Raw genomic sequence first — 23,338 nt, forward strand, 5'->3', positions numbered from 1 at the left:
CACTCATCTTTAAAAATCACAGCAGAGCGGAAAGACCTACTTTCACTGTTTTAATTCTTGTTAACAGAAGACCCGCAGGATAACACGTGGCTTATTCTGAATTCCTATGCTTCCAGAACCGGTTCTGGCCAAAGCAAAGACCTAGGCCCCACAACAGGAAGGCCAAGCGCAGGTTCTCCTTCCTGTTTCTGAGGAGGGGGTGGCGCCCAGCCCCTTACCAGCCCGGCCAGGCTCTGTAGGTGTTTCCAGCTGCGGTGCCCAACCCTTTCCTCTTTATTCTTTTTTTTTTTTTTTTTTTTCCTTCTTTTTTCGTTTTCTCTTCCTCCTCTTCTCCTCGGCCACCTTCTGCCCTAGACCAAAATGGCGCACCTCCGCTCCCACCAGTCACCGCGCTTGCCCCTAACTAAAATGGCTGCCGGCCTGGCTGCCCTCTCTCAAAATGGCGGCGCCCGCTCCCCGCCCCGCCCTCAAGATGGCCGCCCGGCGGACCGGGGCGGGGAGCGGGCGCGGCGGGCGGCGCCTGCGCCTTGCGGTGCATGCCGGGCTGCCCCGTTCCCGCCGTGACGCTGCAGATAGCAGGCCGGCTCCGCCGCCGCCTCTCCCCCTCAGCGCGGGCCCCGCCGCCCGGTGAGGATGGTGGGGGTGAAGGTGATCGCCAACGACACCGAGTTCCAGCCCGAGCTCAGCGCTGCCGGCTCCCGCCTGGCCGTGGTGAAGTTCACCATGCGGGGGTGAGTGAGGGCGGGATGCGGGCTCCCGCCTGCCTTCATGGGGGGCAGGGGCGGCGCGGGGAGCGACCCGGGGCGGCGGACGCCGCCCCGGGTCGCTCCCCGCGTCGCCCCTGCCGCCATGTCCCTCACCGCGGCCTCCTTCCCGCTGAGGCGAGGGAGAGAGGGAGCGGGGCCTGGCCCACCGGGAGGCGTCTCCTCGTCACCCCGGCCTGGGGCTGAGGAGACTCGAGAACCGCCGTGTGGGGCCTTGAGGGGGGTTTGGGTGGGTGGTTTTATTTATTTATTTATTTCTGAGGCGAGGCAAAGCTTCAAACTTGTGCCGTGCAGTTAGGTGGCGGAGTGCTGTATCATTTTTGGTCCCTGGCCAGCTGCTGCAGGTAAGACCTGCCAACTAATTGGGGTTTTTTGAGCACTAGTGACATTCCTTAACTGTAGCACGTGGATGTAGCCGTGGCATTGGAATGGTATGTCCTATTTCTGGTGTTAAATTCACCTTTTTGCGGCAGAGCTGGCTTCCCCTGCCCTATGGACCTGTCATCCTGCGGGTGCTCTGAGGGGACGGGGCGCTGCCTTGCCTTGAAACCTGCTTGCAGGTCAGGAGGGCACTGGAAACTTCATCTAGGTTGGTCTCTGTTAAAAACGATCTTCCACCTTAATAAAACTTAGCTAGGTCCTCGTCCTTCTTGCCCAGGGCAAGCAGATATGCTCTTTCCCCCCCTCCCCCTTACTCTGCAGGGATTGGAAGTATGGCTGTGGTGTAGTGAACTGGTGACCAAAGGAAATTTCAGCAATTTGGTTATTCACAGTAATCTGCGGAATTGGGGAGAACAGCGGTAGTGTTGGGTGTCCCGGGCTTTAGAGTGCACCTTATTGTTGTCAAAGTCCTTGCTCTTAGTGCCTATGCTCTTTTTTTTTTTCCCTTATCTTTCCACTCCTTATTTATATGTACGGTTGAACCATTCCACTTCAATGGCTGTTGGGAGCTTGAAAGAATTCAGGTCTAGTGTTGTGAAAGGTGTTGTATTTGGGTAGAAGAGGCCACAAGAATCACTAGCTGTGCGTCTGAGTGGTCACTGGAAAAGTGAGAATACTCCTTTGCAGGAATGGAGTACACTGTACACTGTGTACACTTCATCTACGCCAGCAAAGGTACAATGATAAATAGGTGTTTTTCAGCAGAAGCCAGGTCTGTTCTATCGGGGTCAAAAAAGTACGGTAGGAGCTGGTTATAGTTGTAGTAGGTGAGATTTAACATAGTAAGAATTGCATGATTCCTGCTAAAGGTTTGATACGTTATTGCTGTTAAATAGTTCAAGTCGTATTTCCTGTAGATACTGTTTTTTCACAGGAGGTAGCGTGCAGAGCTAGGACTAGTTTTCTCTTAAGAGTATTTTTTGCTGTTTCAGGAAAAGCAGGCAACTCTTTGCCCTCCCTTATGTCACTTTGGTTAGCAGGACTTGGCTCGCAGTAAAAGATGCAGGAGCTAAACCCATTAGATGAAAATATGAAGTTAGTATTAATTAATAGGTGACGCTAATCATGTGACATCGAAGCTGTCTGAGGAAGTGGGAATTAACACTTCATAATGTGTTTCTAAATGTCATTCTTAATTGTATCACCAGGATTGCTCGCCATCTGTCAGCCAGGTAGGAAGGTTATTTTTACGTGTACCAAGGATATCAGTAAGAAGATGAATGTGCTAATTCTATTCGGGGCAGACGTTTTTCAAAGAAAGACTGAGTTAACTTAAACTGTATTTTTACTTTTTTTTCTCACAGATGTGGCCCTTGTTTAAGGATAGCCCCGGCTTTCAATGCTCTGAGTAACAAATATCCCCAGGCAACGTTTTTGGAAGTAGATGTACATCAGTGCCAGGTTGGTATTCAAAAACATATTTTCAGTCGTAAGAAAAGGAGCGGGTAATGCAGTGGATGGGAAACTTGAAGAAAAACTGTGGCTGTTCACACATTTGGTGAATCACAAATAGCCGTGTTGTGAAATTCTCAAAGTCAGGATCTGCACAAAGATGTGAACAGACAACACTTTTGTTTTGAGAAGTATAGTTGCAGTGGTGATGTCCTTCATGTAAGCAGTGTACAGACGGTTTAACAGTTCCTGCAGCTTGTACTGTTTAGATACTACTGATAAATGTAGGCATAGCACCAGTATGAATAAAAAAGAGTAAGTCTTTCCAAACATATAGTGGCATAATTATTGAGCAAAATGAAAAATGCAATAAACTGATCTGATTAGTGGGACGAGATTCCTCTCAAGTGCTCCTTAGCTGTTTTTAACAGACAACTGTGTTGCAGATGAGCTATTGATTGACTTAAGGGTTGTTAACAAAAATTAACAATAGTGTGTTGAAAGGAAGTGTCTTGAATTACTACAAATTATAAAGGCGCGAGATGAATATAAAAATGGCAACAATGTTTGCAAATGACAGTAAATTATGGAAAGTTTGGGGAAAAACTATTACGGGTGCATACCAGGTATGAATACAGGTAGAAATCGAATGGCTGCAGTTCCTGGGTGTGCATCTCTGTGGCTTGGGAGAGGAAGGACTGCAGGCATAAAGAAAGCTTGTAAAAGAGAAGTGTTAAAATAAGCCATTCTCCACTTCTGAGAGCAAGTGAGTGTACCAACAAATCTACCAACAACGTGAAGTCCATTCAAAGAATGCCCAAATATGTAAAGGTTTAGGAGGATCTGAAGAATTTAAATGTATTTGAAATGGTTGTCTGAGTTAAAGCCGTTTATAAAACAACAAATATTGTTTGTGGTGTTTGGGGTGATGTAGTTTGATTAATATCTTGTGTGTGCATTCTCATGTAGGTGAAGCAATCTGATGTTTCTGTCTGCTGTTGGTAATTCTCTGTGAGGTAACACTTGTAACTCATCTCTGCCTTCTAGGGAACAGCTGCTACCAATAATATATCAGCAACGCCGACGTTTCTGTTTTTCCGAAACAAAGTGCGAATCGACCAATATCAAGGAGCAGATGCTGTGGGCTTAGAAGAAAAAATTAAACAGCACCTGGAGAATGATCCTGGAAACAGTGAAGATACAGATATCCCAAAAGGATATGTATGTATCTCTTCACATGGTTTTGTTTGTTTGTGTAACTTGAACACTTACAAAATATCTCTTGCTTTTTAAACATACCCTAAGCCAAATAATAGTACTTCAGTCAAAACTGCAAGTCCCCATGGCTTTGAGAAGATCACCTGTCTGGGTTTCCTTTTTCAGCCAAAATTAAATGATTAACATATACGTATGTAGTACGTATGGTTATAGAATTGTAGAATGTTTTAAGAAAAATATCCATGTGTAGCCCTTAGTCATGAAAATCGTGAGTTTCAGGTTTTTGGATTAAGTTTTTGCTGTAGCTGCGTATTCTGCTTCTTTCTTTTTCTCAGACATCCCAGTGTGTCTTCCCAAAATGTTTTTTAAAGTGTAAAAACGTCCATGGAAAAAGACATTGTTAGACGTGGTTGAAAAGTTGCTCTGATTTTCCTTAAGAAATCCTCTCTTATTTATGTGGTGGGAGGATCATTTATATTTTTCCTTTTTTTCTTCTTGCTCCCTACCCTTTCTTTAATCCTCTTTATTTCATCGTTTGTTTTTGTTTTGTTTTGTTTTTAAAAAAAAGAGAGAGGCAGAGATTCTGTTGCCATGTTGCCAAAGGAATTAACCTTTAGAACCGTTCAGCTCCATCTTCCTCTCTAGCAGCTTGCCCTGAAAATAGGATGCTTTTGGGAGGGGATTGTTAGATAAACGATATCTCATGGTATATTTTCTTTCACCTAATTGCTAATGTTTACAAAAGTGGGTGGTGCTATACAGTGTTCTCTTTAGATTTCTTCTTGCCTGTAAAAGCACGGCAAGGATATAAAAATACATAAAGTAAAAAATATGTCGCAGGCATACTTGGAAAGGATTGCGTGCCCTGTCTGAGCAATGTACAAGAATTGCTTCTTGCTGACTGTGAATTTGCTTTCAATTTAATGCTTAATGTACATGGGTTTGCTTCTGCAGGGGCACTGCGTGTCACTCCAGTAATTGCTGATCAGGCATTCACAAATAATCTAAATTAAGCAAATAACTTGTAACTTTTTAGTAATTTGTAAAAAAGAAAAGTGAACATTTCTAAATATATGTTCTCGGATGCAATAGTTTTTAAACCTCGCATCAAAATCTCTCATAACTAAAACTTGATTTTAAAATTTTTCCAAAGAATTTAAAAATTGTGTTCATGAAAGTTTGGTTTTTTTTTTATCATTGCGTGATTTGCCCATGTCTTCTAGGTAAATCAAAACTTTATAGGGATGCTTGAATTTTTGGCCAAAATTTCCATAAGGGAGCAATACCAGCAAACCAGAAATATTGGTGCTCTCAGGAAATGATTTTCACTGTGTTATGCCTGTTTTCCTGTTTCCTCAAGGCAACTGTGCGTTACAAATCCTAAGCCTGTCTGCCAGCGGCACTGACAAATGCGTGTAAATGAGAGCTCTGATGTGACAAAACGCTTTCCTAGAGCTGTCCTCTTAGGTGGTGTTCTCCAAGCAACCCTCGGTGTAATATTACTCCTTAAACAGGATTGTCTATTGTTCTGCCCAAAGTATAAGCACAATTAGTTTTGTGGTGTGTTACGTTTCACTTAAATCGTATGTCACAGCTGAGTGCTTGGCTCGTCGCTGTAGTGCACATAGTGCTCTGCATTAGCAAATCTAATGCCTTAAACTTAGCTGTGATGAGTAATCTGTAGAACCCCAAATTCTGTTGTTAAATGCAAAACCAGGTTTTTTGGAGGTTGAGTGTTTTAAATTCCTAGCTGGTCGTATCCTGTCAGGCCAAGTAAGGAGAGTGCCAATCCAGATGAGTATTTCTCATTTGAATCAACTGCAAGGGCACGGGTTGCTTGAATTTCTAGCAGTTCGGCTACTTGCTGGCTGTTCCATGGCATGTGTTGCGCTTCACTCTGTGTGTGAACGCTTACTTTTATAATTATTGTGAAATCCTCTGTGGAACTATGGGAATGTCAGAAGAGGAAAGTTTGGCTTGTTGGCTTTGGAGCCCTAAACATGCTGAAAATCATTCCAGTAGCGAGCACCGGTCTGCTTAGATCGGTTTTGAGATGAACACACCATCTTCTATGAAAAGTTAATCTCGTAAGAGGTGGTGTCTTACCCCCACGAATTGCGTCCTGAGTATGTCCAGGCTCTATGGGCCCAGCAGGAGCTCCATTTGACCCGTCATTGTAGCTGAGATGCTATTTTAGGTTATGCTTGACCCAGACTGGACTGCTGTGGGCTCTGGGAGAGCATCCTCATACTCTTGTAGCTGTGCGTTCCTTCTCTCTACCAAGTGTTGGAGTTGCAGGCTCAGCTTTCATTTGGATTTTGGGAGGGGGATAAGTATTTTTTGCTCAGAATTAACGTAGTTGCAAGAGCTAAGGGAAGTGGGGTATGGGAACTGAGGTTTTTTTCTCTCAGCAGCCCATTTTCAGATTCTGTTTGTATCATGAAGTTATAGCCTGAATTGTATGCAGTAATCTTTGAGCTAGCGTATGCTTTTTTTCCAAGAGTGAGATATTACTGTTTGGGATCTAATATCTGCCTTTAAGTGTCATCCTAAAAGCTCCTTCACATTTTTACCTCTGGACTGCTGTCTGTACACTGATCTCGAGTTTGTACTATTACAGTGTGAGACATTGATACTGTGTCTTCAGGCCTTAACATCTGAAATACTTGATTTTTAGCCTGGTTTACTGTGCTTCTGTTGGACTTGGTTTACTTTAGTTGCAGGCAAAAAATTCTGATTATCTGGAAATTGATACACATTATTCTGCCTCTGCAATAATGACACCTTTTAAATGGCTGAGGCTTGGACCGTGCATAGCATTCTGCTTTGATCTGAGAATGTGTGTATCTTAAAGCTTTTAGTTGGACCCTTTACAAAAGAGCTGAGCGTTAAACTGAAAAAGAAGTAAAGTAGGACTAGCTTTGCATATGAAGCCTGGTAAGAACTATAGTGGTGGTGTTTTAATTTGTTCTGTGATATATAGTATATTTTTGAGGAGACCCATTTCTGTCTACTTTTTTTTCCTGTGAAGTTGATGATGGCTCTAGCCTAGTGTCAGTTTGTCTGTGCCATGGTGTGACTTAGGATGCTGTAATCTGAAAATTCTCCCCGTGCCCATTTTCTTACTCTCGGAATGGCAAGCACAATGTTCCAGGGGCGCAGGATTTTGCATGGAGGGGAAATAATATTGTTATGAACAGGACACATCCAAGTGCTCTAGTGTTTGTCACTTTTGTTTGTAATGTCTTTTGATGTAAACCCCCGAGGTTTTCTATGTGTCTTGTTATTTTAATCTGTTGAATGAAGAATTTCATTCATTCCAATGCTTACTAATCCCCGATGAGTTCATGGCGCACTTATCATGCACTCGGCAATGCTCTTGCTTTTACTTTCAGATGGATTTAATGCCATTTATCAATAAAGCCGGCTGTGAATGTCTTAATGAGAGCGATGAGCACGGATTTGATAATTGTTTACGTAAAGACTCTACCTACTTGGAATCAGACTGTGACGAGCAGGTACAGTAGATACTTTAAGTGTGATATTTTCAGTGATGGTCTGGTCCGCAAGTTTTGGGTTTTGTTTTTTTTCTTAAGAACTTACCTACTTTATATTTTTATGGTAGTGTAAGTAAGAGTGGGAGAAGGCAGTAGGATATAATTAAAATTAGCATACAAAGGTCATTGTAGCATTTCCAGTTTCACATCCCTCTATGTATGGAAAAAAATTCCAAGCAGAGTAGCATTTGCTGATATTTTGAAGTGACAGACTAGTGCATGTGTGAATCCTAGAATATAGTACTTAATTTTATTTCAGAGCTCAGATTTATTTCTAGTTAATTATTGTGCTATGTTTGTGTTTAAGAATGATGAAAACAGTATTTAACAGCAACTTTTTTTCTCCACAGCTGCTTATTACTGTAGCTTTTAGTCAACCTGTCAAGCTTTATTCTATGAAACTTCAGGGGCCAGATAACGGTGAGTGAAGTGTCTGTTTAATCGTATCTTTGAAACCAAAGCTTTGCCCGTGTTTAACTGAATTTTCTAAAAATGTCACTCTTGTCCCTGGAACCATTTACCTCCTGAGAATCCCACAGTAGCTTCAGTAAATTTGTTGTTAATGAGTTACATGACAAATGATCTCATTCACTTTTCACTGCCCTGGTGCATGAGTATTTGGTGTGTTGCAACTATAAATATTTACTATAGTTTGATTTGCTGCAAAGAGGAAATTACATTTAATTCAAGAATTAATGTGAGAGCTATTGAGAGGCATAGCTTAGTTTTTACAGTAACTCAGTTTACATTATAAAATGACATAAAATGTTCAGGTGTGCAAAACTATTACTTTTAGACATTTTATTGGACTTTTTTGTGGGATTCTGTCCCTGACTACTCGTCGACGAGTAGTGCAGCTTTGGATGTCCTTCAATGTCCAGGGTGGTGATGTGGAATTGGCAGAGAAACACTAGAAGTACAGAAGCTCCTGCCTTCCTCGAGTGATATCTAGAGACTGGGATAAGCGAGGGCTTCTCAAGCAGCATTTTGAGAATATGTTTAAACAATGGAACACCACTCCTATATTTTAACACAGGGCAGGGTCCAAAGTACATAAAAATCTTTATCAACCTTCCTCGATCTATGGATTTTGAAGAAGCGGAAAGAAGTGAGCCAACTCAAGCCCTGGAGCTGACCCCAGATGATATTAAAGAAGATGGTATTGTCCAGCTTCGCTATGTAAAATTTCAGAATGTTAACAGTGTAACTGTAAGTAAAGTTTCTGTCCTGAGCTCTGGGCAGGCTGAAAACTTCATAGGCTTTTAAAACAGTGTGCATGCTTGTTGATTTCATTGCAAATGACTTTGGAAAGGTTTCCCATAGGTGTTCTGACTCTTTAAGTGCAATATAGTTGATTGAATTAAATTAAATTTTAGTGGGCTGGCCTCAGAAATCACCAGTTTATCAGTTACAGGTAACTGCAAAATATTGATGCACTCTCATTCATCATGCTTTTTCTTCTGTAAAAGGTTTATGGTGAATTTCTGAATTGCTGTTTGTGGACTGCATTTTAGATCTGTCAACTGCTTTCATGTTTAGCGATATTTTACTAGCAATTATTTTAAATGTAATGGGAGGTGAACCTAAAAAACCTCCTTTTTGTGTCTGTTATTTCTATGGCATTACCTTTGCAACCAACTTTATCTCCCCCCAAATGAAATAGAGATGGGTCACGTAGGCTTATATTCTACAAAGCTGTGCTGACAAGTACAAGTTACGTATTTGTTCTTTAATGAAATCCTGTGTCAGCTTTAGGCAGGATGATGTGCAAACACCAGACAAGTGATAAGGTGATTAAATAGATGTTCTGTTTGTTTGCATTCTGCGTGTGGGCACTGCAGTAGCACTCCCCTAGTTTCCTACCTAAACCTGCATTTGGGATTTAAGACCTCATTTGTTTGTGTCTCTACTTGTTGAACTCTTCATATGGTTCCTGAGACAGAATCTCTGAACGCATTGCAGTTCACCTCTTGCACAAAACTCAGTCCTTTTTCCATACTCACAATGAAGTGCGGAAACATCCACAAACACCTCATTGCTCTTCTCGCTCCAAGTTCCTTACTAATACTAAAAGGTGTAGTGGTTCCAGCAATGATTCCTTAGTTCATATTTCAAAAAAAAAACCCAACACCTTTGATATTTGTTTGAAACCCTAAAATAACTTCATAGACCTAGTATTCATGCTGTAAAACACATAATTATGCAAACTGTAAACCATACAGTCTTAGGAGCTTCAGCAAGCACAGTTAAATTAGTATTTAACTTCAGGTCAGATTCCAGTGAATAGTGAATTTTGACTTCTTAGATCCTGTTTTTGCTTGCTGAATGTGGTCTCGGGTCAGAAGCAGAAGCTGGGAAAATCCAAGCTTTGTGGGGTTTTTAACAAACTACCAGGGAAATAACAGCATTCTATTTAATCATTATTTAAAATAGGAGGACAGTAGCTTCTCTAAAGGTTACAGAAGCCTTAATAATTGGAAAGTGTGTTAATTTGGTTAGTTCCAAAATGTTGATGTTTTATTTATTAATTCAGGGATGGACTGTTTTAACTCTTACGTTTGGTGGTTTTGTAGTTGTTTGTCCAATCCAATCATGGTGATGAAGAGACAACAAGAATTACATACTTCACATTTATTGGAACTCCAGTCCAAGCAACAAATATGAATGACTTCAAGCGAGTGAGTCCTCTTTCTTAAAAGCACTTCGGAATGTTTTAAACTGACTTAAAATTACTTAAACTGACTCAAAAACCAAATACACTTGGTTGTTACTACAATTCCACAACTTAAGGTAGTTTTGGCTTCCAAAAGAAAATGTGTAGCTTTATCTTGCAGATGTTCGGTCTTCCTTAAAAGTTTTAGTTTGTCAGCTTTTTAAAAACAACTGGTAAGAATGTAGGTATGAAGAGTTGAGGGACTGACAAGTTATACACACTATAGACAGCGTTGGGGGTTTTTTAACAGCTGTGAGATTCACGTCTGCATTTCGAAACTTGCTTTCTGGTGGCTTTCAGGAAGTAGAGAAGCAATGGCATGGACAAGTTAGGGAGACTCGTGATTGACTTGACTTCTGCTTTGAAAGATTGATTCACGGGGCAACATGCAGCTCGAGAGCTGAAAAATATTTGCTCACAAGGTGTTGTTATATTAAACATCTGCAGAGGGAATGAAGAAGCAAACCACTCGTTACTTGTTACGGTGTGACTTCAGACACTCTAGCGCTGAACAAAAAGGCACTCTCAGTTCGTGATTATTTTTTTTTTTTGAGAATGTGAAATGCGTTTGAAAGGGTTGAAACTTTAAAGCTACTTACAGCTTTTCAAAATGTAGTAAGTCTTTTTAAAATAAACTGCTTTAAAACTTAGTAGCCTTTCTAAAAGGGCAAATCCTACTGTGTGGGTGACCAGAAACATCGGAAGCACCACAGAACGTATTGCACAAATTACCTGTAACTTCAAAAGGTTAAAAGCACGAATGCTCACCAACATGCACGTACTTGAAACTTTTCATGTCAAAACTTGGTCTTAACTTCTACATGTAAAATATATCTCTGGGGGTAATAATAAATAAAAGTTTACAGGTTTTGCTGCTTTTCAATGAAACGAAGTATTTGAAAAAGCTTTTTCTAATGTACTAAAATTAACTGGATATCATTTTTAGAACTACCGATATTTAGAACTTCCTTTCCAAAACTAGAAACATGTTAATTGATTTATAATCTGCTTACATTTTTTGGTTTATACAGCTTTTTTGTCAGTATTTACGGTATTAGGGCATCCCCTGCAATGAGCTGTGCAATTGCTACTTTAATATCGTGATCTGTGGTATTTCCTGGTATCTTTGTGAGGGGGGTGGGATTTTGAGCTCTGTGTCGCTTTCAGTTCTCTGTAAATTAGTTTTGCTTTCAAAAGTACTGAAAGTTTATTGTCGACAAGTGCACTCTTTAAACCTGATGTTCTGATTGTTAAAGTAGTGTTTTGTTTGTTTTTTTTTCTCTTTAATTGTGGTGTTAGCATTGTGCTGGGAGCATCAGGGTGTTAAGGAGCTGGTCAGGACGGCCTTAAATAGAAGAGCAGGCGTTACTGGGCTATGAAGTGGCTGATCCTGTCTCAATTCAAATACTCCTCAATGCTATGTGCAGTACTCCTGCTTTGCTTCCTGAACATGTAGTTTTAATATTAGGCTGTTAAAATATTTCACCGTAACAAATGGGATGTGTAGTCTGGCAGAGTTGCAGCGCTCTTAGGAATTTTAACTTTTGTTTCCTCTCTTCCAGTGATGCTGTCAGTTATGAAACCTTAATATAGCGTTGGGCATTAATTATATTTAGGCTTGTAGATTAACTGGGAAACCTTATTTTTCTTTTCATCTCCTTGAGTAGTTACCCACGCTACTCCTCACTGCTTTCATCTGTCTCGCTCCCTCATCTCACTGTCTCTACTGTTCATGTTCCTCTTCTAATTATGACAGAAATAGTGTTGTGATATGATTAACAAGAGGGGGGAATGCTTCCCCCCCAGCCCCGAGTTTTTGAGGAGTGTTTGTAAAATCTGTTGGTTTGAAGGGCTTGAAATAAGAAGTGGACATGGGTGGGATTCCAGTTGTGTCTTTGTGATTGATCACTGATCACGTTGGTGGTGCTCAGCTGATTGTATGCACGTTCAATTTCAAAGTAAAAAAAAAAAAAACCCAAACACATTAGTTTGAATGACTTCTCCTAAAGATCAGGCTAATGTATTTTGCTTCCCAGTTGGGGCTGGATCTGAAGGCATGCTTAGGTACAGGCACTTAGTGCTCAGCAGTTGATGATTGAGGTGCAGAACAGCAGCTCCTGTGTCCTTCAAACAGTCAAGGAAAACTCCTAGTTGCTTGTGTAGTGCTGTGCTTACAGCAACAGGGCTGTAAGAAGAATCACCTCTTCTTGATCAGGGAGTCGGTTCATGTGTTTAATATAAATGAGGCATTGTTTCTGTTAATTATGCTACCAAACACAAAGCTAAAATTCATCTACTCTGAAAAATAACAGAAACCCTAAGCAGGTATGGTTAAGTCAGTCCTTCATTAGTGATTTTGGCCTCAAATTAGTTTGGATGTAGATAGAGTCACGGAACAGCCCAGGTTGGACCGGACCCCTAAAAGATCATCTGGTCTCACCTTTGATGGGAAAGGGAGCCTGAGTGAGAATATTGAGCACCTTCTCCAGTCCCATTTTGAAAACCTCCAGCAATGGGGCTGCCACATCCCTGCGGAGGTTCTCCCAGTATTGATTGGGCTCACGAAAAAATGTCTTCCCTTTGTTGCATGTAGTTGGTATTGATGGAGTGAGCAAGTAAAGTTATAGAAGCTGCTTTCACACTTGTTTTAACGTGTTGTGTGTATCCTGTTCCTTGCACAACTTGATTTTAACCTCTGGGGAGGAGGGAAGTCTTCGGAGTGACAGAGGGGGACAGAAATGTTTCTGGGCCACACAAGGCCTGAAATAAGGTGTAACTGATCATGCAAACGACTACAGGAGACTGTATTTGAGATTTTTCCAATGCACAAAGACATTTCTTAGTTGGAATCCTTTGGGCAGACAGCTAAAAGAGTAGAGGAAAGGTGCGGTTCTGGGTTTCTTAGTATTGCCTGATAGCTTAGTATTGGGTAGGTTCTGGTGAATCTTGTGGTGAGCTTGTAAAGGTGCGTCTGGTTTTGGAAGAGCATGCAACTGTTGATGCCTAGTAGATTTCTTGTTCGTTTCTGGTATTACTGAGTGAAACATACTGCTGCTCAGATTTGAGGTTGGGGCATAGATGAATAGCCACGGGTTGTGGAATATTTTCTATGTCCCCTCTTAAATGAAGGCTTTCTTTCTACTCAGAGCTACTTATTTGCACTACATGCTGCTGCTTTTTTTTTTTCTTGTAACATTTTGTTTGTTTGTTTTTCAGCTTAACTTCCCATTTCTAAAGAACTAAAAAGGCAGAAGAAATTAAAAAGCAATAATAAGATTGAAGTGGTCTTGCACTACTCCCTCCCTTGCTCCCTCTGCTCACCTAGCATCTCTTTCACCTTTCCCGCAATCTCAGCCCTGCCGCAAGAGCCGCCTTCTCTGCACCTTCCACCGTCAGGAGGAGCCTTCTCTACCTTCTGACTCAGCAACTCATCCTCCCCCTCTGCTCCCTGCTCCAAACCTGCCCTTAAAACACTTCTCTTTACCTTCCAGTCTTACAAACTGCTGTCCCACTGCTACCCTGAACTTTATCTTTTAAAGGCATGCCATATAGTACTCTTACAAATTGTTTTCTGTAACTCCTTTTTCAGCCTATACTGAATTTTGTAAAGCTGCTTGAGCTGCAGTTTGTGAAATACTCTTGAAAAGTCTTTTTTTAGACTTGACTTTTTTTTTAATATCTTAGCGGAGCTTAGTGTTCTTGGTTGTCACCTTTTAGCATGTAGCCAGAATGGGCTGCAAAGTGGTACTCTTTATTGTCCCTCTGGTGGCACTGGGCACCTGCTCAGGGCAGACACAATGAGGAGTTGGTGAGTGTTTGTACATACATGGCCTCATTAGGGTTCTCCAGCAGCATCCTACTGATTTTACTTGCTTGACCTCTTTAAAAAAAAAAAAATAAATCCAGAAATAACACCAACTGTTCTCCAGAAGGTTCAGTGGTAGTGTTTCCAGCCCTACTCTTGGTAATGAACCATAGAGTTGATTGTGGCTTTGTCACTGTCAGGCTCTGCACTGATGCTTGTGAAAAAGCCAAATGATTGGCAAAACAAAGCTGACTCCAAAACTGTCATCTTTTGCGTGGGAACTACAGGCTGTAGCCACTGCCGTAGAGTGTTCTGCATGGTACTTGTTTCTGTAAGAGGAAGGAAAACGGATCTACTTCCAAGAGAAGAATAATGACAGTGGTTTGGTTTAAGTTTAAATAGCTCGTTTCCTTTTGGGGAGGTGGAGTGGGATGGTCAGAAAATGGGTTTCTTTGACCTGTGATGACAAAATACGCAAATCAGTGTGATTGATTGATTTTCACAGATAATACACATGGGCGAGTTGTCAATTTCTGCCTCAGACTGGTACAGCAATCCTTTTCGTTGGCGTTCCACACTTGCTAACAGCTAATCTTTAATCTTTTAACTCTGGGTTTTCTTTTTTTTTTTCTTTTTTCTTTCTTTTTTTTTTTTTCTTTAATCTGTGTGTGAACACAGTTTGGTGCTTTGGAAACGCACAAAGAATAAATATTGCTTCTTGACACATTTAACTGTTTTTTTTTTTTTTTTTTAACTTGATTAATTGGATTTTAATGCAAGTGATTGGGCTTCTGATTTTTTTTTTTTCCTTCTTTCTTCACATAGTCAGATTGGAATTTTCCTGAACTTAAGCATTAGGCTGAATTTACAGCTTGGTGAAATGCTCCTGGCCAAGGGTTCCTTGGAGGTGAAAATGGTCTTTAAAAGTACTTTTCATCAGTAGATCTCCGTTTCTTTGTGATGGTGATAACTCAGCTGACCAAAAGCAGCTGGGTAGTGAAAAATTCTCCCTCTTGAAGTTTGACAAGAAATGAAAAAAAAGGAAGGATCAGGAAGAATACTTCCAGTGGGCCCATGAGCCTTCACTAGTTCAGGGCTGTGGGGGCTTTGCTTTTTTTTTTGTATTATTATTTTTGTTTTTCCCCCTAGTTCCATATTTCACTATTGACTATGGATTTTGTGGGATATATTGTCACTTAACTGTAGAGGTAATTAATACTTAACGTTTGCTGTAGCAGGCAGTTGGTTAGAATACAGGAAAGGTGTTACTCCTTTGTTTTCAGCATTAATATAGGTAGTGATGGGAAAGTCTATTCTCCCTTTGTGTAAATCTTCAGATCTCTGTTTGTGTGAATTCTGGCTACACCTTGTCAGAGCCATGCGTGCTGCTCTCTGCTTAGATGGACATGAATCGGGAATCGGTGCCTTGCCCACGGTCCCTCCTGAAGCCTTACACTTTAAGACTTTCTTCTTATTTTGGTTTGGCTTATAAATGGATATTTTTTCCGAGGGTCTGCATGAGCACTAGAACTACGTCTGAATCCTTTCCTGAAAAGTGACTAAAATGGCATTGTTTCCTCCTCTCTGGCTTTTGTGTTGAGTTGCCTTACGGAGGGGGGCTGGCTTCCCTTCTGCGGTGCCCCACGCTGTCACCCCCACAGCAGTGTGGAGTGCTGCTGGCTGGCACACGGACTCACCAGAGTGGTGGCAGTGGGGACCTTCTCTGCAAAGGGAAGCACTGAGCTGGCTCTGATTCCAGGTGGAGTTGGCAGAATTGGAGATTGGAAGGAGACTTGGTAAGGAATAATGTTTTGATGAGGGATAACTGAAAATCAGGTGGCTTCCAGATTTCTTTAGAGGTTTGAGCTGTGCTATAAGGTAAATGCTCTCAGTGAGGGACACTGCAAGGCTGCCAAAGGAAATGAACAAACTGAGATTTCAGCACCTAGTGGTTCTCGTCCCACTATAATGTTTTATATCACTGATTAAGGTTGAATGCGTGGTGTATAACACGTACCTTTTAAAGTGTGGCCTGTTCTGTTGCAGTTACTGTCTTCTAACTCAACAAGAGAGTGATGCTTTGCTGTCTGACTACTACAGATAAGGTTTCTTGTGTGTCTTGCATCCCTCTTAACCCTTCGGAGGGATTCACAGCTTCTGCAAGTGCTACAGTAACGCATGCGTAAATGCATTGATTTAGTTGAAAATTCAGTTGCACTTGTTTATTTTGAGACATACTTTAAAAAATAGTTGGCAGGATTCTTTTTGGTTAAACGTTCTTTCTGGTTTTTGTCTCTTACCAGGTAGTTGGCAAAAAAGGAGAGAGCCACTAGGATGCAAAAGACACTGGAAGGCCTTATCGCAATCAGAGATCTTCACTTTTATCTACAACTCCTGGATAATTGCTTGACCATAACCAGAGACTGTCAATCTGTTTCATTTAATGCCATTACCAATAAATCATTGCTTTTGTTGAGATGGAGCTTCCCTAGTGTGTTTCTCTTGTAATCCTCCTACATGTATTTGTAAATAAAATTCATTACTTTTGCCAAGTTTAATTTTGTTATTAACTGTGAGTAACCGTGGCTCTTCCCTTCTTCCATTGAAACTTCAGAACTCCACTGGCTTATCTTTGGAAACGGAGACGTAACGTAGCTTGCGCTTGTTCAGAGAGTGTGAAATGTCAGCTGTAAGTAAAACATAGATGGCCTTCAGGAGCCATCTAAAGGTAAAATCCCAGTTATTTTGTTATAAGACTTAGGATCGTTGTTCTCGCAAAACACTTCTGTTCCCACAGATACTTCTCAGATATGGAAATTTCCAGAAGAGGTGAAGTTATTATTCCCTCCCCGCCTCCGAAAGCGTAGGAGGAGGAAGCTTGTTTTAAGTTACCATTCCATTAACTCGCAGGTTGGTCCCAAACAGCGTGTTGGTGCATTCCTCAGTCTTTCCAAAGTGTTTGGGATTTTTAATATTATTAGAAAATAATGACCTCACTTCCCGGGCAGACTCTAAGCCGTGCAGTTACGGGCATGTAGGTGTTTGTGCACCCCACCTGAATGTAGAAGCCTTATTTCTTTTATTGGGTGTTTTTTCCGCTCTCTGGATCTTGATAAGGAAATGTTTATTGCAAATATTAATTTTTCATCTTAATTGGAATTCCTGTACTACTTTGGTAGATTTTCTTGGAAGCCTGCCCTGAGTAATTTTAATAAATCGGGCATTGATCGGCACCCTATACATATAATGCTGTATAAATTCCCAGTAAAACTTGCTAAGTGTTTTAATTGGCATAATTAATTTCTTTGTAAAGTTAAATTTGTTACATTTCTAATTACCATAAATCCCGCTAAGGCTTAAATCCTGTCCTAATTGGCATTCCTCCCTTGAACGCAGGAGGGTGGTTCTCTTCTGCCGTGCCAGACGGGTGTGTTAATACCAGCTTCACTTTCTGCTCCCAGTGATATCTTTTTTTTTTTTTTTTTTTTTTTTTTTTTTAACAGAAAACTGGGGGTTGTGTAGAAAAATGGTCTTTTGGGGAAGTGTTTTCTTCCCCCCGCTATGACCACGTGCTCCCGGGTACCTCCTCTCCCTGAGTCGGTCAATGGCATGCGGTGATGACAATGATGGTGGTGACTTGATTTCTTTCCTACTTCCTTAATGTCTTGCTTCAGTGGGGGGTGGAAGGCATGTAAGGCACTGTACATAGAATATAAATCATTTTTAAATATAACCGAGGGCAATATGAATAACTGTTCCTGTTTATAATTTTGTACACTAATTACCTTTTGGGTTATTGTTTAAGTGCCTCATCTTAAGTATTGCTTACCTCATACTATTTATACCTGAGAGATTTGATAACCTGGTGATTCTCATCTTTGTAAAAGATCGGTCCGATTTCTATTGTTTCCGAGACTGCGTGTGATGTCCGGGGTTGCGTTGTGCACACCTTCCATGACGATCCTCTGTACATACAGCCAAATAAATGTTGAGAGGTGACTTTCATGCCTTTCGCTTCATGGAGAATGGGGACAGAATTACAGGCGAGGAGCTAAAAGTTGCCAGTTACGATGTGATATTGTCTGTGAAGTGGTGTTCTACTGGGTGTGTGTGCTTCCCGTGGGATGTGAGGATCTCAGGGGATGTATGATTGTGATGCCGCTGCTGGGCCTGGGGCTTTTGAGTCTTATCCTTGATGGGAAGAGTCGTGCCGAGAAGCGGATCTGTTTGATGGCTGAGCAGGAGTCTGAAAAGGGGACGGCAATGCTGCTGGTGTTTGGTGCTGCCGAGGCTGGGATAATTGAGATTTGTTGCTAGTCCAAGCCACCAACGCTCACTGTTGTGGGGTTAAATTGGTTCCCTGCTCAAGTCACTACTTTTTGTGTGTCCTAAGGCTGGCATTTGTTTGGGCTGGGTGGGTGAAATGGAGTGTCCAGAGCTCTTGCGTGTGCCCAGAATTATTTAGGCGCTTTGTTTCTGGCAAAAGTTGAGCTGTTGAACCTTCAGTGAAATCCTGAAAATCTGTGGGTGCAGGTGTATTTTACAGCAAACGCCCTCGTTCGACCTGTAGCTGAAAGAATAGCTTTGGCTGCACCTTCTCTCGCTCCCGTCGGGGTGATGGGCTCGTCGGGAGGTTTGCTGGGTGTCTCTGAACACCCAAAGGCTCTCTGGCTGCGGGGTTCCCCGGGACCGGGCACGCTGGCCGGGGTAGTGGGTTGTGGGCTGTGTAATGGAATGAATCCGCAGTGCAACGCCTTAATTAGAGTATTGCCGTGTAAACTGTTCCTGCCTGGATGGGATGGGAAGGGGGATTGGAGCTGCCAGCAGATACTGGGCGCCTTTGGTATGGGCCTGTCTCCGTCCTTTATGGCGCTTGTGGAGTGAGATCAGTAAGTTTGTATTAGCAGAGCCGCTGGCATCGAGCTAAGGGCTGCCAGTGCAGCGCTAGGGAAGTGGTTTATCGCCCTGTTCGTAGTCCTCAAATGTTTTTATTTCTGATAAGAGTCTGAGGTATTAGAGGACTAACCTCTAAATTTAATCACTCGGCTTCTAAATTAAGGGAGGAAGTATGAAAAGTAGTAATGGTTCGGAGCTGAAGCCTGGGAAGGTGCTGGTGCGGGGAGGTGCGTCTTTGGTCTGCCCAGGGCTGCTTCTGCCCGTGTGCTTGGTTGTAGATACGATATCCAAAGCCCTTCGTACGTACCAGGAATCTCAGAGGTAATAAAAGGAGAGAAGACGTCCAGTGTCCAAAGGGATGACAACCTGCAGCAAACTCTGCTGCTGAAAAGTTACAGGTTTTGGTTTTGTAGTTTGTTTTTTTTTTTTTTTTTCCTTTAACAGCCAGTTTGTAACTAGATCTAGAAGAGTGTTTTTGGGATATGCTCATAAAATGCCCAGGTACTGACTCGAATATCAAATACTTCGAGTATAAAATTCCCTTGTGTTGGGGAACGTGACTATTTATCACCGCATTTAGTACCTGGCCTGGTTTGGCATGAACCGTAGTGCTTTCTGCGTATCTTAGCTGTTCGCTTCTGGCTTACCCGAAGATCTGCCTCTCTGATACCAAATCTCTCTCTTCCTGTGGCTGAAACTTTGAAGGGTCTTTTCTACTTGGATATTTCTTAATAAAGCGTTCTCCTTTGTGCCGTGCGTTTTTGCATGCTGTAAATTTATCGGCAATATTTTTTTGCAAGTCCTTAGCGTGTTTTGCTGATGCCAGAATGCCGGTTTTTATCAGGAAGCTGAGCAGGATGGAAGAAATAAATACCTTCGGTTGCCTTCCTGAGAATGGAGTCTTGCTAAAAACGTGTATATGAATGGAATTGGGTGATAAGGTCGTATTGTTTATAAAGCTGCGTTGTCTGGCATTAACCACACTTCTCCCTCTTGATTATCTTTAGATAATCTTCAAACTTGTGTTGTTTGGGGTTTTTTGCATCAGGGCGGGTGTAAAGCAGCCTCTCCGTAACTGGCCTCGAATAGCGGCAGAATTTTGACAAGTTTTCACTGCTTGATTTTTTTTTTTTTTTCCCTCACTGAAAGGCGGGGTGTTGCTGAACCGAACACAGTGAGGGTGCCCAGGTAATGCCCGGTTCTGGTTTGTGCTGGTGAAACGTTGCTCGGACACCTTGGCTGCCTTGATTTAGATCTTATTTGTTCATGCCTAATTCTGGGTGGATACTGTTTGGGGTTTTTTTTCTGTGTTTAAGCGGCTGCAGCTTTCTTATAGAGGATGGCCTTATTTAAACCTTAAAAGACGGTGGTTTTTTTTTTTTTTCTTGTTGGAAATCTGAAGAAATAGATTATTCTACGCAGGGAATATTCCATAGAAAACCGCTTCTTTGCGGACAACTCCATCTCTCCTGGAGCCCCTGTAGGGACTGGAAAGGGCTCTGAGGTCTCCCCGGAGCCTTCTCCCCTCCGGGCTCTCCCGGTCCCCCTTATGGCATCCCCTCCCTCCGGCGTGTCCCCGTCACGCTCGCAGGGGGTGCCCTCCCTCCCGTGTCGCCGACAGCGGTGTCATCCCCCGTCGCCGGCAGCCGCGGGTTTGGTGGCCCCGCCGTGGCCGGTGGCCGCCGGGCGATGCCGCTCGCCGCCAGCAGGGGGCGCTGCCGGCCCGGCGGAGCGCGGGCTGCGATTGAGTGGGACAAACGGGCAAAAAACGGACAAAACCCGCGAAACCCGGACGGTGGCGGGTGCAGGGGCCGGCGGGAGAGCGGGGAGCAGCGCTGAGGTCTCGGTCGTCCCGTCCCGCCGTCCCCCCGCCCTCTGCGGCTGGGTGTTTGGGGCTATGAAACAGGAGAGCAAGAGGGGGGAAAACCCGTCTACCTCCATTAAAAATTAAGTTAGTGCGAGAGCCAGAAGAACCTGTCCACGCGCAGGGGAATAACTTCAAGGGAAACTTTAATGAGCCCCCCCTCCCCGCCAGCTGTGGCAGAGGACACAGGGCAGCTGCATGGGGGGGGACCCCAAACTGTCACCCCTCTGTTCCCAGGCTCCCCCCCCTTCTGTGTTTGAGGCAGAAGCTGGAGAGGGACAGTCACCGCAGCGGTGAGACGGGTGGGAGCAGGGCACAACGCGGGACTTGTCTAGCTCTATACCAAGATTTTGTTTCCATATATAATTTTAAAAAAATAAATTCTTTTGCATTATGGTAAATCACCAGTTTATGCAAAGTGATCAAATTAAACAAAAAAGTTTACTCAAAATTATTTTTGTTCTCGATTGAAAAACAGGCGCGGGGTAGTGCTCCCCCTCGAGCGGGGTCAGGGGGCTCAGCATCCCGTTAGGCTTGTGCTTAATTCGTGTTCCTCTTGCATTCGCTCGAAACAGCAGAGCCTCGCAGAGGTTTAGGTGATTAAGTTCAATTAATTACGCTACCTTAAAATGTATAATCTGAACCTTGTGCGTCCTGAAGCCTTGCAGGTGTGAAACTTGCCGTACTATTTGCCTCTTTTGTGTTTTGCACTAGTTTGGTGGTTTCTTTCCCCACCACCTCCTGCGGCTGGATGCGAATTCTTTAAAAAAAGAGGAAAAGCCCCAAACCCATCCCGTAAAGTGGCTGCGTGTGGGCGATGCTGCCGGGAGCAGAGGCAAACCTCTGAACCAAGCGCTGGGCTTCCCTCCTTGCGCTGTGGCTCCCGGTGCCGGTCACTGCTGTGCCAGTGCTCGCAGAGAGGCTTTCCTTGCCCATCCTCTTCCTGGAAACGCCAATCTTGCGTTCTGAATGCCAGAATCTGGAATTGGTGGCCACCCAGATATTTGTCAAAATGTTTTTTCCTTGATAAAACGTGTTCTAGCTTTTGTCATTCCTTTCCAGAGCGCTGCAGAAGGTGCAGGGCTGCAGAAAAATGACCTGAATTCAGCAGCAAGAGGGGCTTTGGCCTTATTTAATTTAGTAGAAACCTGAGTTTTAATCCAACAGAAGCTATGGCAATTAATCCTGCCTGTGGTGGCCACTTGTCCAGCCAAAGTTCCGCAGGTGCCTTGAATGAAGATGCGAGTGGGAGTCGGGATCCATCGCTGCCGTTACCCGTCATCTTCCCAGTGACAATGGGGTGATCAATAAGACTTGATCACTGTTTAATCAGGCCATGATTAACTGGAGGATGGTTCCTGCGGTGGGTGCGAGGGCTGTGGGTGGGTGTGTGCATACATATATATGTATATATTTATGGGAAGGCGAGTGTGTACACAGCTAAGGCCACAAAAAATTCCCTCAATCAAAAATTACACTATTTAAAATGAAATTTGTAAAATTTAGTCTAGATGACACACAACTGCAGAGGATGCACATCACGGGAGTTTTACAATGCGGCCCGTAGTCCTGGGTTGGATACCGATGGTGCTGAGGAATCTGCAGCTGCATGTGCTGGATGTGAGCAGAGCCCTTCCTCGGAGAGCAGGAAATGGCAGGAGCTGCCTCTAACTGTTGTAATCTACCAGATTATCCCATTAATCACCCTTGTCTCCGGGAGTACCTTAGTTCTAACTTAGTGCTCTTTGTCCCTGGGGGCGTCACCTGCAAAAAAGCCTCTAATTGAAACCAATGCAGAGACGAGGTCCCGCTGCTGGGGGGAGCGGGGTGGATGGCACGCACGGACACCCCCCCGGGGGCACCGCCAGCCTCCCCACACACCCACAAAATGGCATTTTTCCTTGGAACGTTGCCGGTATTCTCGGTGTGCAGGAGGGGCTGACGCTGCTGTTCCGGCAGAGGAAGGATGCGGGGCAGGAGGGGGAGATGGCGGAGATGCTTTCGCAGGGCCTGTGAAAATGGAGGGAGACACAGGTAAATCTGTGGAAGTCCTCAAAATTCCAGCACCCAGGTAAATCCACGGAAGTCCTCAAAGCCAGCCCCCCCAAGAGCCAGGACTGCTGGCCGTGAGTGGATGGTGAATACCCCCGACTCTATTACTCTGGTATTTCATTTCAGCTGTGCTGTAGCAGCTACACTTCATCCTGGAAATTTCCCCTCCATTCGGAGACGGGAAAAGGAGAGGAAACGATACGTGCCCGGTTAAAAGGTTAACTTGTATGATTCTGCATGTCTGCCTTGTTTTAAATTAATTCACCTGAATTTCAGAGTTGCCTGAACCGTGTGTCTCTATTGGGCACTCTGACAGACTGTCTAATTGCTTTTTCCAATTCAGATCCGTGACTGCCGGAGTGGATCTCCGCATGGATGGATTACCCCAACCCCGGCTGCTGCTGGAGGACCCTCCGGTGAGAGGTGTGTGTATTGGGGGGAAATAACTTGGCTGTTCTTTCCCAGCCGGTACCTCTGGTTCCAGCAGCCCCCCACCAGGCTGACAGTGTAATCCTGGTGGGCTTTTCCGAAGGGAAGGAAAGAACAAGTGTTTTGGAACCACGGCGTGTCGGGTCGGGTCTGTGTCGATACCTGCCTGACCCTGGTACTTGCCGTGTTTTCTTTCTCCAAGCAAAG

The 23,338-nt window shown here is 43.4% G+C and overlaps 1 protein-coding gene across 2 annotated transcripts; it reads left to right on the forward strand.

Moving 5' to 3' along the window:
• Nucleotides 1-506: 506 nt before the first annotated feature.
• LOC141477016 (thioredoxin-like protein 1) lies at nt 507-16,446 on the forward strand. Of its 2 annotated transcripts, XM_074166027.1 has the most exons (9): nt 547-731; nt 2,510-2,606; nt 3,645-3,818; nt 7,211-7,333; nt 7,723-7,792; nt 8,409-8,581; nt 9,946-10,050; nt 14,396-14,436; nt 16,194-16,446. In XM_074166027.1, exons 1-9 carry the CDS (start codon nt 634-636, stop codon nt 16,195-16,197), a joined length of 885 nt encoding a protein of 294 aa, XP_074022128.1. In that variant the 5' UTR covers nt 547-633; the 3' UTR covers nt 16,198-16,446. The 2 variants fall into 2 exon arrangements, with proteins under 2 accessions (XP_074022129.1, XP_074022128.1); XM_074166028.1 differs by lacking the exon at nt 14,396-14,436 and having other exon boundaries at nt 507-731.
• Nucleotides 16,447-23,338: the final 6,892 nt, after the last annotated feature.

The sequence above is a fragment of the Numenius arquata genome, chromosome Z (assembly GCF_964106895.1).
Source record: "Numenius arquata chromosome Z, bNumArq3.hap1.1, whole genome shotgun sequence".
In the NCBI taxonomy this organism is placed as follows: Eukaryota; Metazoa; Chordata; class Aves; order Charadriiformes; family Scolopacidae; genus Numenius; species Numenius arquata.